At 37.6% G+C, this 17,683-nt stretch overlaps 1 protein-coding gene across 3 annotated transcripts; it reads right to left on the bottom strand.

The window, feature by feature from the left end:
• Positions 1-249: 249 nt before the first annotated feature.
• On the bottom strand, positions 250-15,775 carry PTGR2 (prostaglandin reductase 2). Of its 3 annotated transcripts, none has more exons than XM_084893559.1 (10): positions 15,679-15,775; positions 14,561-14,647; positions 13,417-13,535; positions 11,140-11,331; positions 9,410-9,580; positions 7,837-8,046; positions 6,702-6,823; positions 5,566-5,653; positions 4,510-4,549; positions 250-1,859 (listed from the first exon to the last, which is right to left on the bottom strand). In XM_084893559.1, exons 2-10 carry the CDS (start codon positions 14,595-14,597, stop codon positions 1,774-1,776), a joined length of 1,065 nt encoding a protein of 354 aa, XP_084749685.1. In that variant the 5' UTR covers positions 14,598-14,647; positions 15,679-15,775; the 3' UTR covers positions 250-1,773. The 3 variants fall into 3 exon arrangements, with proteins under 3 accessions (XP_084749685.1, XP_084749684.1, XP_084749683.1); XM_084893558.1 differs by having other exon boundaries at positions 15,651-15,764; XM_084893557.1 differs by having other exon boundaries at positions 15,600-15,707.
• Positions 15,776-17,683: the final 1,908 nt, after the last annotated feature.

Below are 17,683 nucleotides of genomic sequence, written 5' to 3' on the forward strand. Positions count from 1 at the left end.
AAGAAAGAAGGCAACTAAAGACAACCAGAATGACTGATTACAAACACAATTTGAATCTACTTTCTATAAAAGTTGCCAACAAAAGTATATTGCAGGAGGGGGGTAGAGGGTGTCAATGGGCCCGGGGAAAGGGGGGTATCTAATACTTTTAACAATAAGATAAAGTGTTATTTTAAATTATATGCAGTGTATAAACGTGACCATAAACCAGCAGGAGACTCAGAGAACACTATCCTCAATTTTACTGTGGTTTTTTTTCTTTTTTATTGAATTTATTGGGGTGGCACTGGTTAACAAAATTTAAAGGTTTCAGATGCATAGTTCCACAACGCATCATCTGTAACACTGTACTGCGCATTCACCACTCCAAGTGAAGTCTCCTCCCATCACCATTTATCCCCTCTTTATTCTCCTCCACCTCCCCCACCCCGGCAAACTCTCCTTTAGAGTTAGTTACATTTGTAGGTCTTGAACATTCATGTTTACAATCATTTGTTAATTTGCCCATTCCGTGCTAACATTTTCTGAAGCTGTCTTTGTTTTAATCCTTTAAAAAATAAATTTATATTGATTTTTAGAGAGCGGAAGGAGAGGAAGAGACAGAAACATCAATGGTGAGAGAGAATCATCGATTGGCTGCTTCCTACACACCCCCTATTGAGAATGGTGCCTGCAAACCAAGCATGTGCCCTAACCAGGAATCAATCCAGTGACCTCTTGGGTCTGGGGTCCATGCTCAACCACTGAGCCACACCAGCAAGGCTGCCTCAATCTTTTTAATCACCTAAAACTCTAAGTGATGTTTACCTACTTGCCCTGGAAATCTTGACAACTATTTACAGTATGTGCTTGCTAACCTAAAATAAACATATGCTTTTATCAATAAATATTTGAGTTATTAGACTATACAGTAAATTATTTGGCATAACACAAATAGATCATCTTCTGTAGCAAACATAGTCTCTCTATCAACCGAATGAACCTCTATTTATCTTCTCATACTAGTTCCAACACAGAGTTCTGAATTCCCCCAAACTCCAGGCAAACACCTGCCATTAAGTCCCTTTTCCATGTACAATATAGAAAGGCCACCCCAATTTTCTTCTTATGCCAAGTTTCAGTTCAAGAATTTTGTAAAACATTTCCAGTTCTACAAATATTTACTAAATGCCTTCTCAACCATTTCATTTTCAATAAAAGATATTAATTTTGAAAAGCTATTTTGTATGATCCATTAATAGTTTTTATCAAATCTCCAGTGGTTTCAGTATGTCTGATAAAAATATCATATGTGCCGAGACCGGTTTGGCTCAATGGATAGAGCGTCGGCTTGGGGACTGAGGGGTCCCAGGTTCGATTCCGGTCAAGGGCATGTACCTTGGTTGCGGGCATATCCCCAGTGGGGGGTGTGCAAGAGGCGGCTGATCGATGACTCTCTCTCATCGATGTTTCTAACTCTCTATCTCTCTCCCTTCCTCTCTGTACAAAATCAATAAAATATATTTAAAAAATATATATATCATATGTAATAATTTTAGGAAAAGAAAGAAAAATAGATCATTTTGACTTCAATCTACTGCTGTAAGTAAAACGTTGGATATAGAATACATATATAATATGGAAGACATAGAAAGAATTATTTTGCAACTAAGAAAATAATCACCTATTATTACAATTAAACCAAAAGCTCTCTGCACTCTAAGGTTATTTTTTTAATGTGTCTTGAGTCTTTGTACAAAATGGAAAGAAATCTGTATTCTTTGATGAAGATGTTTATAGAGACTTCAAAGAGGTTTCTTCTGAAATGCACACTATCTGCTTTCCAACATTACCTCCTGTCATCATGGACACGAATGCAGCTAGAAAGAAAAAACAAAACTCAGTTGTTTCAAAACATAAATGTCACTGTCATACATATCTATTGGTAGCTCAAACACCAGTAACTTAAAAATTATTTCAATGATTTTAATATTAAGTATAGAAGAAAACTGTCATGAAAAGAAACTTCACATATACACTGGCAAAATTACAGGGTAAACTAACTCAATTAGCATCTTAAAAACTGTTTTACCCATCAGGCTGGCGTGGCTCAGTGGCTGAGTGTAGATCTATGAATCAGGAGGTCACGTTCAGTTCCAGGTCAGGGGATATGCCTGGGTTTCGGGCTTGATCCCCAATATGGGGCATGCAGGAGGCAGCCAGTCAATGGATACTCCCTCATCATTGATGTTTCTATCTCTCCCTCCCTCTCCCTTTCTCTCTGAAATCAATGAAAATATATTTTTAAAAAATTTTTACCGAAACTAGAAATGTTTAATTGGTGTCTATATCGACATGCATGACTTACAGTCTGAAAACTAGAGACAAATAAGTTTGAAAATACAATACCAGCAAAACAAATCCATTCCACTTTAAACAATAAAATAAAATTTAAAAAACAAAACAAAAAACCAAATCCATTTCTATATAATAAAAGGCTAATATGCAAATCAACCAAACGGCAGAATGACTGGTCGCTATGATGTGCACTGACCACCAAGGGGCAGACGCTCTATGTGGTCAGTGCGCTCCCACAGGGGAGCACTGCTCAGCCAGAAGCCGGGCTAATGGCTGGTGAGCGCAGCGGTGGTAGCAGGAGCCTCTCCCGCCTCCACAGCCACTCTAAAGAATATCCGACTGACAGCAGGGAGCAAGCCTAAGCCATCAGTCAGACATCCCCCGAGGGCTCCTGGACTGCAAGAGGGTGCAGGCTGGGCTGAGGGACCAACCCCCCCAACAAGTGCATGAATTTTATGCATCGGGGCTCTAGTTTTTATATAACAGTTAAAATATCAGAAATCTAATCGTAAAGTTTTACTAAGTGAAATATACATTATGCCAGAAAAATAAGTGAAATTATATTTCTGTTTGGTAAACTTAGTAACCAAAAACATTACATTTTTTTCTGAGAAAGGAAAAAAATAATTGAATCCCTTTTATTTTTAAAAAATATATTTTTATTGATTTCCTTACTGGGATTTGCGCCCACATCCTGTGATCTCCCTGTTCATAGGTCAACACTCAACCACTGAGCCACACCAGCCGAGCTAATCCTTTTTATTTATCTTTTATTATTATTTTTAAATATATTTTATTGATTTTTTTACAGAGAGGAAGAAAGAGGGATAGAGAGTTAGAAACATCAATGAGACAGAGACACCGATCAGCTGCCTCTTGCACATCCCCTACTGGGGATGTTCGCGCATCCAAGGTGTTGGTGACAGGATATAAGCTGACAAGGTCCTTGCATCTGAGGGGGCTAGCAGGGCTGGCCCCCTACCCAAACAGTTTTCCCTGACTTGTTTGGATAGCCATTATCAGTAGAATGGAAGTAATTTATGTAGTAGGAGAGCAACATTTTATGTCTTGCCAGGAAGTCTGTATTTACCTACTGAAGATTTATTGTACTAAAAATCTGTCCTGCTGCTCTATCTCTCCTTTAGAGATTAATTGGAACAAGAAATATACTCCTCTTGACAGACCTCCTAATTAGTGCCTGTGTATAAAAAGCATTGCGCTGTGAATAAACTTGCTACGGTTCCTTGATGACTTGTAGTCCTCCCGACCCCGCTCTTCTGTCTTTCTTTTCTCAATTCCCACCTCTCTACCTCAGCCCGGTTCAACCTGCCAGGCAGGCCCTGGCACAAAGGTACATGCCCTTGACCGGAATAGAACCCAGGACCTTTCAGTCCACAGGCTGATGCTCTGTCCACTGAGCCAACCGGTTTTGGCATCCTTTTTATTTAAAACAAACAAAAGAGCCAGCAGTGGGTTGAGCAGTGACCTATGAAGGAGGAGGTCATAGTTCGATTCTGGTCAGGGCATATGCCTGGTTGTGGGCTCAATCCCCAGTGCAGGAGGTAGCTGATCAATGATTCTCTCATCATTGATGTTTTCATCTCTTTCCCTCTCCCTTTCTCTCTGAAATCAATAAAAATATATTTTAAAAGAAAAAGACTCCAGAGAAGTAAAAGCAAAAGAAAAAAGGTATTATTTGTGCTGAGCACATGTCCTATATAATAAAGAGGCAATATGCAAATTGACCCACACGCCCTCGCACAAGATGGCCGCCCTCATGTGGTCAAAGATGGCTGCCACAAGATGGCTGTCAGGTGAGGGTAGTTGTGGGCAATCAGGCCAGCAGGGTAGGGCAGATAGGGTGACCAGGCCGGCAGGGGAGGGCAGTTGGGAACAACTGAGCTGGCAGGGGAGGGAAGTTGGGGGGCAATCAGGCTGGCAGGGGAGCAGTTAGGGGGTGATCAGGCTAGCAGGCAGGTGAGCGGTTAGGAGCCAGCAGTCCCGGATTGTGAGAAGGATGTCCACAGGGGTTGGGCCTAAACTGGCAGATGGACATCCCTCGAGGAGTCCCAGACTGGAGAGGGTGCAGGCTGGGCTGAGGGACCGCACTCCCAAGTGCATGAAATTCACGTGCCGGGCCTCTAGTATATAATAAATCTACATTCATCTTACCTCCCATGTTTTCTAATCCATTTGTCATAGTTTCTTTAATCTGTAAATAAAAATAGCTAAACTTAGTATTCTTTAGACTTCAATGTTTCTATTTAATAGTTTTCATGTTTGCAAAAGACAGCAATACTATTTAGCACTTTCTATCTAAAAATAGATATTCTTAATTTCATGTAGGTAACCAAAAAGGTTTCCTATTAATTAATTTTAAAAAATAAAATCCTATTTTCCCACTGTCTAACCTTCCACTGGTAACAGCATAAGCTATATACCCTCTTTTCCAAAAGTACATAAGCACACACACATAAATTTTACTTATCATTTGCAGGTTTTAAGAACATGCAAGGGCCGAAACTGGTTTGGCTCAATGGATAGAGCGTCGGCTTGGGGACTGAAGGGTCCTGGGTTCGATTCCGGTTAAGGGCATGTATCTTGGTTGTGTGCATATCCCCAGTAGGGGGTGTGCAAGAGGCAGCTGATCGATGACTCTCTCTCATCGATGTTTCTAACTATCTCTCTCCCTTCCTCTCTGTACAAAATCAATAAAAAAATATATATTAAAAAAAAAAAAAAAAAAAAGAACATGCAAGGTTAGGTCAGGGTCTTTGAGCCCCAGATTAATAACTTCTGATTTTAAAGCAAAAATAAGACATATCAGAATGTCCTGGGAGGGCAGGAGAGAAAAATGGTAGTGGAGAGGTAGGGGTAGTAAGAGGTTCTTATAAGATTTTTGAGAAAGCACAGCTTCTGACACATTGTAGCATTCCATATTAATATTTATTAAATTAATATTAAAATTTAGGAAGGAAAAGCTATTGATCTTACAATATAATCTAAGAAAAGTATAAGGTTAATAAAATCAGGTAAAGGGTATAATAAGAGAGGGCTTCTCAACCAGGAGGTTATATCACCTGGGAGGTAAAGTTAATTTATAATATCCAGTATACTTTCCTTTTGTAGGAATTTTTATTATGAAACTAGTACATTGCTAGAATAAATTCAAAAGCATGTCAAATAGCAGGAAGAATGCTATTGATAAGAAATAGAAGCAAGTTCTACCTTTAGCTTTCCTTCTTTAAACCATTGACTTAGCTGTAGAATACCAGACTCAAATTTGTCCTTATAATTTAACACCATAAATCTTTCTCTGTATTGGAAAAGAAAAGAATAAAATGATCAGAGACCAGTAGGGGAATAAAAGAGTCCAAAATGAAATCATTCCAGAACGCTATTATCTGTTAATCTTTCAAACATAAGAACTTAATCACAGAATCTGGCCAGATACAGGTTTAGGTGTAGAGACAGGGATAAGTGCAGCGGAGTTCTATTGTTTTGTCTGCCCAGCATTTACGACCCCGTTTGGTAATGGCTCTATGATTTTACTTAATGGGTAACCCTATGTGACCAGAGCCAGGCCAGTGTGAGCCATAGAGTATCAGCTTTGGGACCTGATAAAACTGCGAAGAGAAAGCTGTTCTCTTTCTGCTTGGATTGCTAACCTGGAAAAATGTAAGACTAGAGCCTTCGGACAGAAGGGTCCCAGGTTCAATTCCAGTCAAGGGCGTGTACCTTGGTTGCAGGCACATCCCCAGTGGGGGGTATGCAGGAGGCAGCTGATCTACGACTCTCTCTCATCGATGTTTCTAACTCTCTATCTCTCTCCCTTCCTCTCTGTACAAAATCAATTAAAAAAAAAATATATATATATATATATTTATATATATATATATAAAGTAAGACTAAAGATAAGAGCCATCCTCTGCTGCTGCAAGAGGAGAGCCTAGGTGGGAGCACAGCCCAGAGGTGGAGAAAAACTGAGTCATGATGCCATTATACAAACCCTTTATCCAGCCAGATCTCAGTCAGTACTGTACTAATATTGCACTTCTCAGTACATGAGCCAATAAATTTCCTTTGTACTTAAGCCAATGTGGTTGAGTTTCTATTACTTGCAAAAAAAAAAAAAAAAAAAAAAAAAGACTTGCAAAAGATTTATAGAACAGATGCAATCTTTTTAAAGTTTTCTGCCAAAGGGCTAGTTAACCAAAACCTAAATACTGAATCAGCTTAAAATATATATTTGTAAGTTTTATTTAATAAGAAAAAAATTACATATGGAGAACAATACATTTCATATACACCTATGATCTTTAAACCCCTTGAATTTGATAAAAACAGGAAGAGGTAGGACACACCTTGCAATGTTTCTTTCTTTCTGGATTGCCTCTACAGCAGGAGGTAGTGGAGGAGGATAAGGCACATCTTTGTTGTACTGAGAAATTTGACCACACAGGATGATGTGACTGTTCTTATTCATCTGTTCAGGTAAAATAGGTGATTATACCCTAAGACAGTGGTCGGCAAACTCATTAGTCAACAGAGCCAAATATCAACAGTACAACGACTGAAATTTCTTTTGAGAGCTAAATTTTTTAAACTTAAACTTCTTCTAACGCCACTTGTTCAAAATAGACTCGCCCATGCCGTGGTATTTTGTGGAAGAGCCACACTCAAGGGGCCAAAGACCTGCATGTGGCTCGCGAGCCTCGGTTTGCTGAGCCCTAAGATATATGCCTTTCCCATATTAGACTTTATGGCTGTCTCAAAGAAAGCCTCTTTGACCATTGAATTTAATCCTTTAGTGCCAATTAATATATTTCATTTTAAAGATTTCCCCAGTATATGTATTTAAGAGTCTTAACTGGCTAGAAAATGAGTCCACACTAAAGGAATTAAGAGGTAAATGAGAATTTGGCAATCAGCAAAAGAATTACATTAAATGTTGCTGTTGTTGTTGCTACTTTTAGTAGTAGTGGTAGTAGCAGAGTATTTCTTTGTATTTAAATAATTTAAACTCAATTGCAAATAATTTTACCTATAGTAAAGGACAATGCAGTGTTAATAGCTGATGTTCGTATTTTATAACGTTGTCAATGAAAATAGGTAAAAATACCTACAATCTATGAAAATCCATTCCCTACCCAAAGTCAGGGGCCATGGCTGAGTTGGTTCATGGTGAGTTAGGAGTCAGAACTTCACCATTTGAACAATACAACTGTACTTTTCACAAAAAATTAACTGCAGGTGAAAATATAATAATGCTAGCAAAGAACTGAAAGTGATGTTCATAGTGCAAATCTGTAAGTAAATGGAAGTAAATATAGCAGCAAGCTCTTCTGTATCACTTACAGTACTGATCATCATTAGTTTCTTTTTCTCAATAAACCCTACAATCTTATAAATTTTTTTCTATCTCTTAATAACAGGTACAAATATCACATCAAATAAAATATAGCATTCAAATTTATAAGAAACAAATCAGCAAAATACCTGACTTATCACTGTATTACTTATGTCACCGCCAACATTGTCAAAGTAAACATCCACACCAGATGGGCATAGTTTCTGGAGCTGTTCTGCTACGTTATTTTTTTTATAATTAATAGCAGCGTCAAAGCCCAGTTCTGAGGTCAAAAGGAGGCACTTCTCTTGTGTTCCACAAATTCCCACCACTCGGGAACAGCCCATCAAGTGACCAATCTAGGGGGGAAATTTTTGAAAATTAAACAACTTTCTAGGTCACGTTTACGTTTTAGAATGTGAAAGCATATGAGAGTGTTCACCACAACTTAGGTTAGATTACAAGGCTTTCAGCTAAAAGCAATTTGAAATCAAAAGAACAGAAAACAGATATAATGTCATTCTTAAAAACATTAAGATTGAATAAAATTTGACTTAGTTTGAATGTTAAAATTTCAGAATTTAAAGCTAATTTAATAAAAAGAATAGTCAAACCCCAAACATCACTAAATTGCAATTGAATATTTTTCAGTGTGATGGATCTTGAGCATATAGTAATATGCTAAGTGAGGTAAGTCAGATAGAGAAGGGAAGAATTTGTTTTCACTCATGTGGGATATAAAGCAAAAAGCAACAAAGGAACAAACAAAAAAATCCATAGACCCAGACAACAGAATGGTGGTTTCTAGAAGAAAAGAAGGTAAGGGGAGGGCACGTAGGGTAAAGGGGTCAAATATATGGTGACAGAAGGAGACTAGGCAAGGTGGTGAGCACACAACAGAGTACACAGATGTCATAACAAACTTGTACACCTGAAATTTATATGTATTAAACAATGTCACTCCAATAAATTAAAAAAATTTTAAAGTTTCAAAATACTTTTCAGGCCTGTGAATAAAAACACTACTAAGGTAAAATATTTTATTTCAGAGGTTTCATACTATAAAGACTACTATTCATAAAAACAATGCATTTTATAAAATTCTACATTATATTTACTGTTACTGTATTTGAAGACTTTTTTTTTTTTTTTTTACAATATTAGTTTTTGTGGAGTTTTTTGTTAATCCTCACACAAGGATATTTTTTCCCCATTGATTTTAGAGAGAGAGGAAAGAAGAGGGAGAGATAGAGACAGAAACATCAAGGTACTAGAGACACATCGATTGGTTGCCTCCTGCACTGGCCAGGGATTGAGTCTGCAACTGAGGTATATGCAGTTATACCCTAACTGTAATAGAACCTACAAACCTTCAGCTCAAAGGCTGACATTCTAACCACTGAGGTAAACTGGCTAGAGAGAGTTTCTGTTGTTGTTTTTTTTTTAATTGTTTTTTTTTTAGTTCATGAATTCCACAAAAGTACTCTAACTTTCTTCCTTGGAATCATCCTAGCATTTCCCATGTCTATTTTTGGTTAACAGAGAACAAGATACAAAAATCTACATTTTTCATATTATTATAAAGACATTCTAAGCAGGTAATAACATAATTTCTAACAGAAATGAGCAAAATAATCATAAATTTGTTCAATTTTATATTTTAAATTATATATGTACCTAAAGATTAAATTATGACGTTTTTAGAAAATCAGAAATTATTACCTGCCCAGCCAAGGATCCACAAGCACCAGCAGCCCCACTAACAACCATTGTCTGATTAGATCCAGGAGTTATATGACCTTTTTCCTGTATCCCAAACAAGGAAGTTAAGCCAGGCATACCAATAGCTCCAAGAAAATATGAAAGATGTCCATTCACGAGTTGCGGGTCTACCTAAAATGAAATATATATCTTTTATTCGTATTTATTTTGTCTAAATATATATCTTTTAAAAAGAAAACTAGGAATTCCAGTTTTAAGTCAACAAGGTAGAAATAGCCTGTTAGAGGCTGAAGTGTGTCTTCCTGAGGACAAAAAAAGGGTTCTACAGAAAGTAACCTCACAGGGATCTGATCAGAAATTCCTAACAGGGCAGGTCTTGGTGGGTAGCCACTCCCCAGGCATATAACTTCTTAGTAAAAGGTTTGTTTTTGCCTTAAGCAAGCCGTCCATTATTCTTGTCCATCTTAGGTTCTTGTTAACTATCCTGTAATCCAATTGCTGCCTTGCTTTCGCCCTCCTTCATGTAATCTTCCTTACGTTATCTTCTTAATTTCAAAATGTATAAAAGAAAATGTAAAACTTATTCTCCAGAATATCTGAGATTTTGCTTCCCAGCAAATTGTCATCAGTTTGGCTCAAATAAAGTTTTTAAAATATATTTTTATTGACTTTAGAGAGGAAGAGAGAGAAACATCAATGATGAGAGAGAATCCTTGATCGGTTGCCTCCTGCACACCCCACACTGGAGATCTGCAATCTGGGCATGTGCCCTGACCAGGAATCGAATCTTGACTTCCTGGTTCTCAACCGCTGAGCCGCATGGCCAGGAGTAGAAAATTTTTTATAAGAATTTATTTGAGCCTGGTTGGTGTGGCACAGTGGTTGAGCATCGACCTATGAACCTGGAGGTCATGGCTTGATTCTGGTCAGGGCACATGCATGGGTCACTGATCAATGATTCTCTCTCATCATTAATGTTTCTCTCTCTTTCCTTCTCCCTTCCTCTCTAAATCAATAAAAATATATATATTTTTTAAGTTTTTTTTACTGGTTTGGACATTTCTTATATCGACACTCCTAAAATTCATATGTTGAATACCTAACCCTTAATATGACTATACACGGGTGACAAAGGTAGGTTTACAGTTGTGAGTATGCAAAACACAGAGTTTATTCTTGTATTATTACTTTTTAATTATTGTACTATTTTCCATACTCATAATTATAAACCTACTCTTGCCTCACTCTGTACATGAAGCTGCCAGTTTTTGCAGGTCAAAACAGAAAAACATTGGTAATTTCGCATGGTTCAACTTAACAGAAACCAAACTCAAGATTTCTGACACAAGATGGAATTTTAAGCCCAAACAAAGGAATTTCTTAAGTGTCAATTTCTCAGGAAACTTTAAAGCATACGACTATAAGGGGCCTCTGGTTCTTAGTATAAAATCTTTTTTAATGCGTAAGTACTCAGGTTTTATTTTATATCTGTAAAATTTGAGAAATAAATTAAATATGGAAAATTACCACTCACTGGTAATCTAAGAACTGTCATATATAGTTACAGCCAATAGTGGAAAAGGAATAGAGGCTTTCCACACTTTTGCAAATATCTATCGATAAAAGAAAATGTATGCCTCCTACCTCCCACCCTCATATCAAACAACCGAAGACCAAAGGTACAAAATAAGAATTACAGTGGAGAAAAATACTTTTATATTATACATCACCTTTTCTAGGATATTTCCATCCAGAATAACCTTGGTTTGCCAGGGCCAATAGAAAGAAGTCACAAAATCGCCTTTAGTAAAATTTGTGTGTTTGCTTTCTTCTATAATCCCAATACCTCCTCCGTCAACCACTTGAGACAACTGCCAAGGTGCTAAATAATCAGCCCCAGAGTCTTCATTCATTTTACAGCGCTGAAAAAGAAAACACTGATTAGCGTAATTCTGTCTAATAATACTGAACCAGTTTACTAATTTATCTAGCGACTAAAGGAAAGGTATATAATAAGTAATGTTAAGTAAAGCATTAATCAAACAAATAAAATGTATCTTAATTTCTATCTTCCTTTCAGTTTTTTATTCTGAAAAAAAAAATTGCATCCTCTCTTTAACAAGTAAAGAAGTGCAATTCAAAAGAAATTTAAGTATATTCTAAAGTGATGATAGTTCCACAATTTTGTAGACTAAAAACCATGAATTGTACATTTAAATATGTAAATTGTATGATACATGTATTATATTTTAATAAAGCTATTAAAATTTCTAAACAATTACTTGAATGCATCTAAGTAATGTTACAGACATTATACTGGCAAAATTAATACAAACTACTGTGCATTGGTTTCAATGGATTTTGGCAAATTATACTTATATGTTGATGACAATATTATGAAACTGTCTACTTTTTATAGAAAACAAATTAATAACATATAGACCATAATGGTACTCATTTCTTTTGGCCTAGCAATTCCTCTTCCCCAATGGAAATAACAAATACAAAAATGAAACTATTTCTTATTTTTATGATTTCAGAGAGGGAGGGAGAGAAAAGAAAAGGGAGAAATAGAAACATCAATAATTATAGTGAATCATTGATCTGCTGCTTCTTGCATGCCCCCTATTGGATATCAAGCTCACAAACAGGGCATGTGCCCTGACTGGGAATTGAACTGTTACCTCTAAGTTCATAGGTCAACACTCAACCACTGAGCCACACTGGCCGGGCAAAACTATTTTGATACAGTTGTTTATCACCATCCCTTATGAACTCCTCTTCCTAATTTCTAATATCACCTATTCCCAAAACAATTTTAACTTTTCCCCAACTGTTCAATTTTCCACAATAAAACAATGATAGGGAAAACTTCAGATCAAACACGACATCATACCCCTAACCTCAGGTGAATGTTCTCTTTATTCAGCAAAGAAAAAATGCCACAATGACACCACACCCTCCCATGAGACTATGCTAAAGACATCCTGGACATTAGTGAAGGCTCTCTTCTTCTCTGTGGCTCACTCTTGCCTCTCTCATGAGGCCAAGAATTGGAGGCCTACAGTGTGGTCCAGAAGATGGAAAAGACGGAAACACTGCTTGATCAAGGTGGTCTAGTTCAGTTAGAAAAGACCAAGCAGGAATTGAAGCAGAAGCTTCTATAGGTATATGCTCACTTCTGCTTCTGTGTCCCTCCCATGTATTTTTGGAAAGCAAGTGCAGCAGCCATTGGACATTGGCCAGACCAAGGACCTGACTCAAACAAGGCTAAGAGAAAAACAGAACCACCAATGTAATGATATTTTCACTGATAAAATATGTATATGAAGTCATTTAAATATAAAATCAAAATAATATATACACATTACATATCACCATGTAAAATACTGTACACACATGTTGATTAAAATTAGTTGTGATTTTGGAATGATATAAAATTGCAATGATTTAATGTTCATTAGATTCCTTTTCTTTTTTCATTTAAAGTTGTTTATGTTCTTTTTTTTATAGAACAATGTCTAGTGAAGGCAAGTGAATAATTATAATTCCCAAGTGGAGTGGCATGGCACACCGTACCATGCAGGGCCACCTGGGGAAAGGAGTGAGTTCCAGCTTCCTTCCTTCCTTTAATTAATACTTAATAAGCACCATGCTAGTCCCTGGAGATGGAGTGATAAATAAGATCTTACAAAATGGATAAATTTGAGAGAGTTTCCAATCCTAATTTACTATCTTTAAGCTTTACTTACTACTGGGAAGTAGTCTGGACATTTGGAAGAAACTGACTAACCACATGTGTTACTATTATGAAAATCTTCCTCCTATAACATTCCTTAATAACACTAGTAAATAAAAACAAAGGCAATCTGTAACTCACAAGTATCAAAATATAATTGCTCCAATGTTCATTAATCATGAGGATTGATTAATACGATTCAGGTACAGCATTAAAAAATATAAAAGTAAAATTAATTTTCATCAAGTCACAAAATCCTGATTCTTACCATGTAAGGATCCACAGAAAGATAAAGAGTTCTGGCTTGTACTTGTCCGTCATTGATATGATCTGGTAAGCTGATTTCTTCTACTCGGAAATTTTCTGCCACTGGATTACCATTTTTCCCTAAAATATTAGGTAAAAATATAAAATAACTCATTTTTCTATATAATTATTTACTATTCTTTAAAAGGTCACTCTAGGGTCCAGAGCACTGTCTTTTAACTTGCGCATGAATAAGTCTATATTATTTTGTAATTTCTCTATAACTCAATATAAATTCTTCAAATAGTTTTACTTACTCTTCATTTTCTCTAAGAAGATCCTTTGGAATATTGCTGTCAACTTTAAGACTTCTTTTTTGAGATGACTACAGGTAAATCACCTCATTTGTTTTAAAATTTAGTAAGATTTCAAAAATGAAAAATCATAGATAGCTTCTTTAAATACTAGAGGCCTGGTGCACAACATTCGTGCACTAGGGGGGAAGAGGTGTTCCTCAGCCTGACTGTACCTTCTCACAGGGTCCTTAGTGTGGCTGCTGAGGCGGGAGAAGGCTGCGCTCACCAGCTACGAGCCAGCTTCTGGTTCCCACAGCGGGAGTGCACTGACCACCAAGGGGCAGCTCCTGTGTTGAGTGTCTGCCCCCTGGTGGTCAGTGCATATCACAGCAACCGGTCGTTCTGTGGTTTAGTTGATTTGCATATTAGCCTTTTATTATATAGGATTATGAAAAGGCAATAAAACCAAGGCAGCATGAGCCCAAACCTCTCAGGTTGCTTCTATACCTGTTTCTATGACTCAGGTTAGAGATCAGCACAGACATAGGTCAGTGCTGTTCACATCAAAAGAAAAGCAAATTTTAGGAACCAATGACACATGCTATAAATAAAAAACAAAAGCCACATCGTTGTAATATAATCTTTTAAATACAGTAATTCTAAAATACCTTATTTTTTCAACAGCCTTGATATCACTTGAAAAACTGAATAGTACATTGTTTAAAGAATTTCTTCCAATATCTCTGCTATTATTAATATCTTCCAACCTCAACTTACCACATTAACATCATATAGATACTCTTGTTCCTCCATTTGCATTAATAATTATCAAAGACCACAGCTTTTCATTCATCACAGATAAATACGTACCAGGTCGGGAATTCAATACCACTCTTTGTACAATCATCACCTTGTTTGCACAGGGATCTCACAAGATTTCTGTATATAAAGTAATTCCTATTGATAGAAAACATTTTAAATCACAAGTAAGTTTGTAAACATTAAAACAATTTAAAAATAAAAAAGCACATTTGGGGGGGGGGAGAAGAAAAATCATATTTAGGATCCAAAAAAGATATTGTTCCCTGTCAGAGTTTGCCTCCTAAAACAAAGATATGAAGGACTGAGTCTAATTAGAATGTTTGTTCAATAGAAACAAATTTGTTGAAGACTGAATGGGCAGAATGTTTTTGGCCTCATAATTCAAACGCATTCATCTTCATACCCTCATTAGTAAGCCTCCCACTGAGGCTTGATTAAAAGAAAACAGCAGGATGTATTCCTCCAGAGCTGGCCAGGCAATCCTGTGAGTCTTCTCGTTTCCTCCTTCCTCTGCCAAGTCTAACATGTGGGGATTCCCCAAGACCTCTCCCTTTCTCAGGGACCTCGCCTTCCTCCTGGGCTCCCACTGCCCATCCCTCATCTGGAAATGACTAGAAATCTGCATCTACAGCCCAGAGTTTCACTCTGGCTTCCCAGACTGGAAGCACCAGGAGGACAGGGATTTGTATCCGTTGTTCCATGATTTATGTCCAACCCCTAAGCCTGGCACAGGGCAGACACTCAAAAATGTGTTAAACGGACATCTCAGAGGCACCTTGGACACAAGCGTGTCCAATCCTGAGGTTGCTTAATCCCCATAATTCTTTTTTTTAAAAAACACCTGTTTCTGCTTCTCCAGCATTCTCTCTCTCTTTTTTTTTTTTTAACCAATACAAACATTTATTACCTAAATCAAAAAGGAACAAAATGAGTGAAATTCTAACGTCCATATTTGTTATTCCATTGTCTTTTTTTTTCCTTCAACCAAATTGCCAAAAAGTCATAAAACATTAATCTCCAGCATTTTTTATTCTAAGTCCTAGGTATTGGCGCCTAGCTTTTCCCGCACCCGGAGGGACGGCCCTACCCAACTGAAGGCGCCCCAGTCCCGGCGGCCGCGACGGACCCACAGACGCACCCACGGACGGCCCGCGCGGCTCACTCACCGCCGCCGCGCCCCGAGCTCCGCAGGAAATATCGCGCGGTTTGCGGCGCGGACAGGGGCTCACTGCGCGACTTCATCCCTCCGGCCGCAGTGCGCAGGCGCACGACTGGACCTTTGCTCCAGTTCCTCTTGGGGACCGTGAGAGACGGGGGCGGTGCAGAGCCAGAACGGTCACGCGTCTGGACAAAGTGTCTTAATAAGTTAGCTCGACAGGCCGCCCCTACCGCTTGTCCGCAAAGAGCAAATCGTGAGTTCGCTTACTCGTTTTGTGGATTTCTCCGGAGCCTTGGGCTGGCACATTGCACTGAGAGAGGGGCCGTCAAGCCTACCCCTCCCGTTGTGGATGGAGAAGCAGATTCCGAGGCTGATGTGATTGGACCACCCCCCTTCCAGCTGGTTGCGGGGCAGTGCGGGGATTAAAGCCGGCTCTGTAAAACTGCGGGCCCGGGGCCCTTTCCCAATGCTTTAAAAGCAAGGCTGCCTTTTCTTTCACAAAACATCCCAAATTCCTCAAAGATGGATTACCCAGCGTGGGAGATTTTTCACTTTCATTAATTATTAATTGTTTCCTTTTGTGCTGCTTTTTACATTGCATTCCTGTCCCAGCTAATAGTGCAGCCCAGATTGTGGTGTTCAGTAGCTGAAAAATAACTGGAATGGTGAGCAAGGGGGTAAGAATCATTAAACAAGTTGAAGCTCCTAGTAGCGTCACCTCTGAAATTTTTACTTCTTTGAGAAAATTTCAGGAAAGAAGTAGGATTATACTACTTTGCAAGTTCCTATAGGCCAGAGCCTATTTCTTTTATCAGTCTTGTACAAGTAGATCTTCAATAATCTTTCGTTGAAATAACTTGAGCCAACTGATGAAAAAGAAAATACTCAGACTAAAAGTAATAGAGTAAAATAAAGGTAGTCTAAAATTTTGTTTTAGAACTTGATCTTAAAAGAAACAATATTTTAAAGTAGAACAGAACCTGCAATATTAAATTGGTTTTGACTCTTGATTCTAGGGCCTGAAAACTTGTATCAAGTGTGATTTTTCTTCCCAGAATGAATTCCCATTAAAAAAAAAAAAAAAAAGCCAAGAAATTAGCATCATATTTGTGACCTCAAGAGAGGAAACTTATCCAGAACTACCATCTCTCGAATTCCTGAACCTCAGAAGGAACTGTGTGAGATAACTTGTTGTTTTAAGCTGCTAAATTTTGGGGTAGCTGATTATGCAGTAATAAATAGCTAATACGCTCACTAAAGAAGAATTAGGGCTCTTTGGAGAAATACTGATTCCAGATGAGCCTGGAACATCTTTTTTTTTTTTTTTTTTTTTTTTTTTTTTCTGGAAGTTAAGGAAGTTTAAAAAAAAAAATGATGAGGCATATCACAGGGACACAGAAGCCAGCTTGAAGAGGATCCTACTAGCTAACTCTGGGACAACTTGAACACCAAAATCATTATGATAATGATTTATAAACATTTTAAAAATAGAAATCCATTAATCTATACCAATAACAAGCAGTTAGAATGGAGGGTTTTTGCTTACAGTTGAACAACATGGGTTTGAGCTGTGTAGGTCAATTGAAAAAAATATGCCTTTGAGTGGGCCACCTCAGTCCAAACCCTCATTGCTCAAGGTTCAACTATATATGCAAGTGCCCTGTTCTCCGTGTGTACCCTAACACCTTCTTTGTTAAAGAAGAAAAGAAATCGGTTTGAATTTCCTCTTAAACTGGATTTAACCAAGAGTACAAGGACTTTTAGGCCAGAAAAAAAACCATCTTGTTTTGTGATAAATGTTAACACATTGCACACCAGTGGTTTTATTGCTAGCTTTACCCAGTGGCCAGATAAGTTTCTATTGAATGAGTACAAAAAACGTTTTACAAAGTATCATACATTCGCTTGTAAGAACATGTAATAAATAACTTCAAAATGCAATGGGTATTTAATTTTAAGACGTGCTTTTAACATTTATGTAAAACACTATGTAATATGAAAACACTAGGCGT

The sequence above is a fragment of the Pipistrellus hanaki genome (assembly GCF_964339955.1).
Source record: "Pipistrellus hanaki genome assembly, chromosome: 1".
Lineage (NCBI taxonomy): Eukaryota > Metazoa > Chordata > Mammalia > Chiroptera > Vespertilionidae > Pipistrellus > Pipistrellus hanaki.

What these genes read in the sequence shown, in the direction of transcription:
- PTGR2 (XM_084893559.1), bottom strand. Translation starts at nt 14,597, where the DNA reads ATGATTGTACAAAGAGTGGTATTGAATTCCCGACCTG. An exon ending in ATGGAAATATCCTAGAAAAG is followed by an intron (nt 9,581 to 11,139) that starts GTGATGTATAAT and finishes ATTTCATTTTAG; the next exon opens with GTAGACCCGCAACTCGTGAA. An exon ending in GTGGATCCTTGGCTGGGCAG is followed by an intron (nt 8,047 to 9,409) that starts GTAATAATTTCT and finishes TTTCCCCCCTAG; the next exon opens with ATTGGTCACTTGATGGGCTG.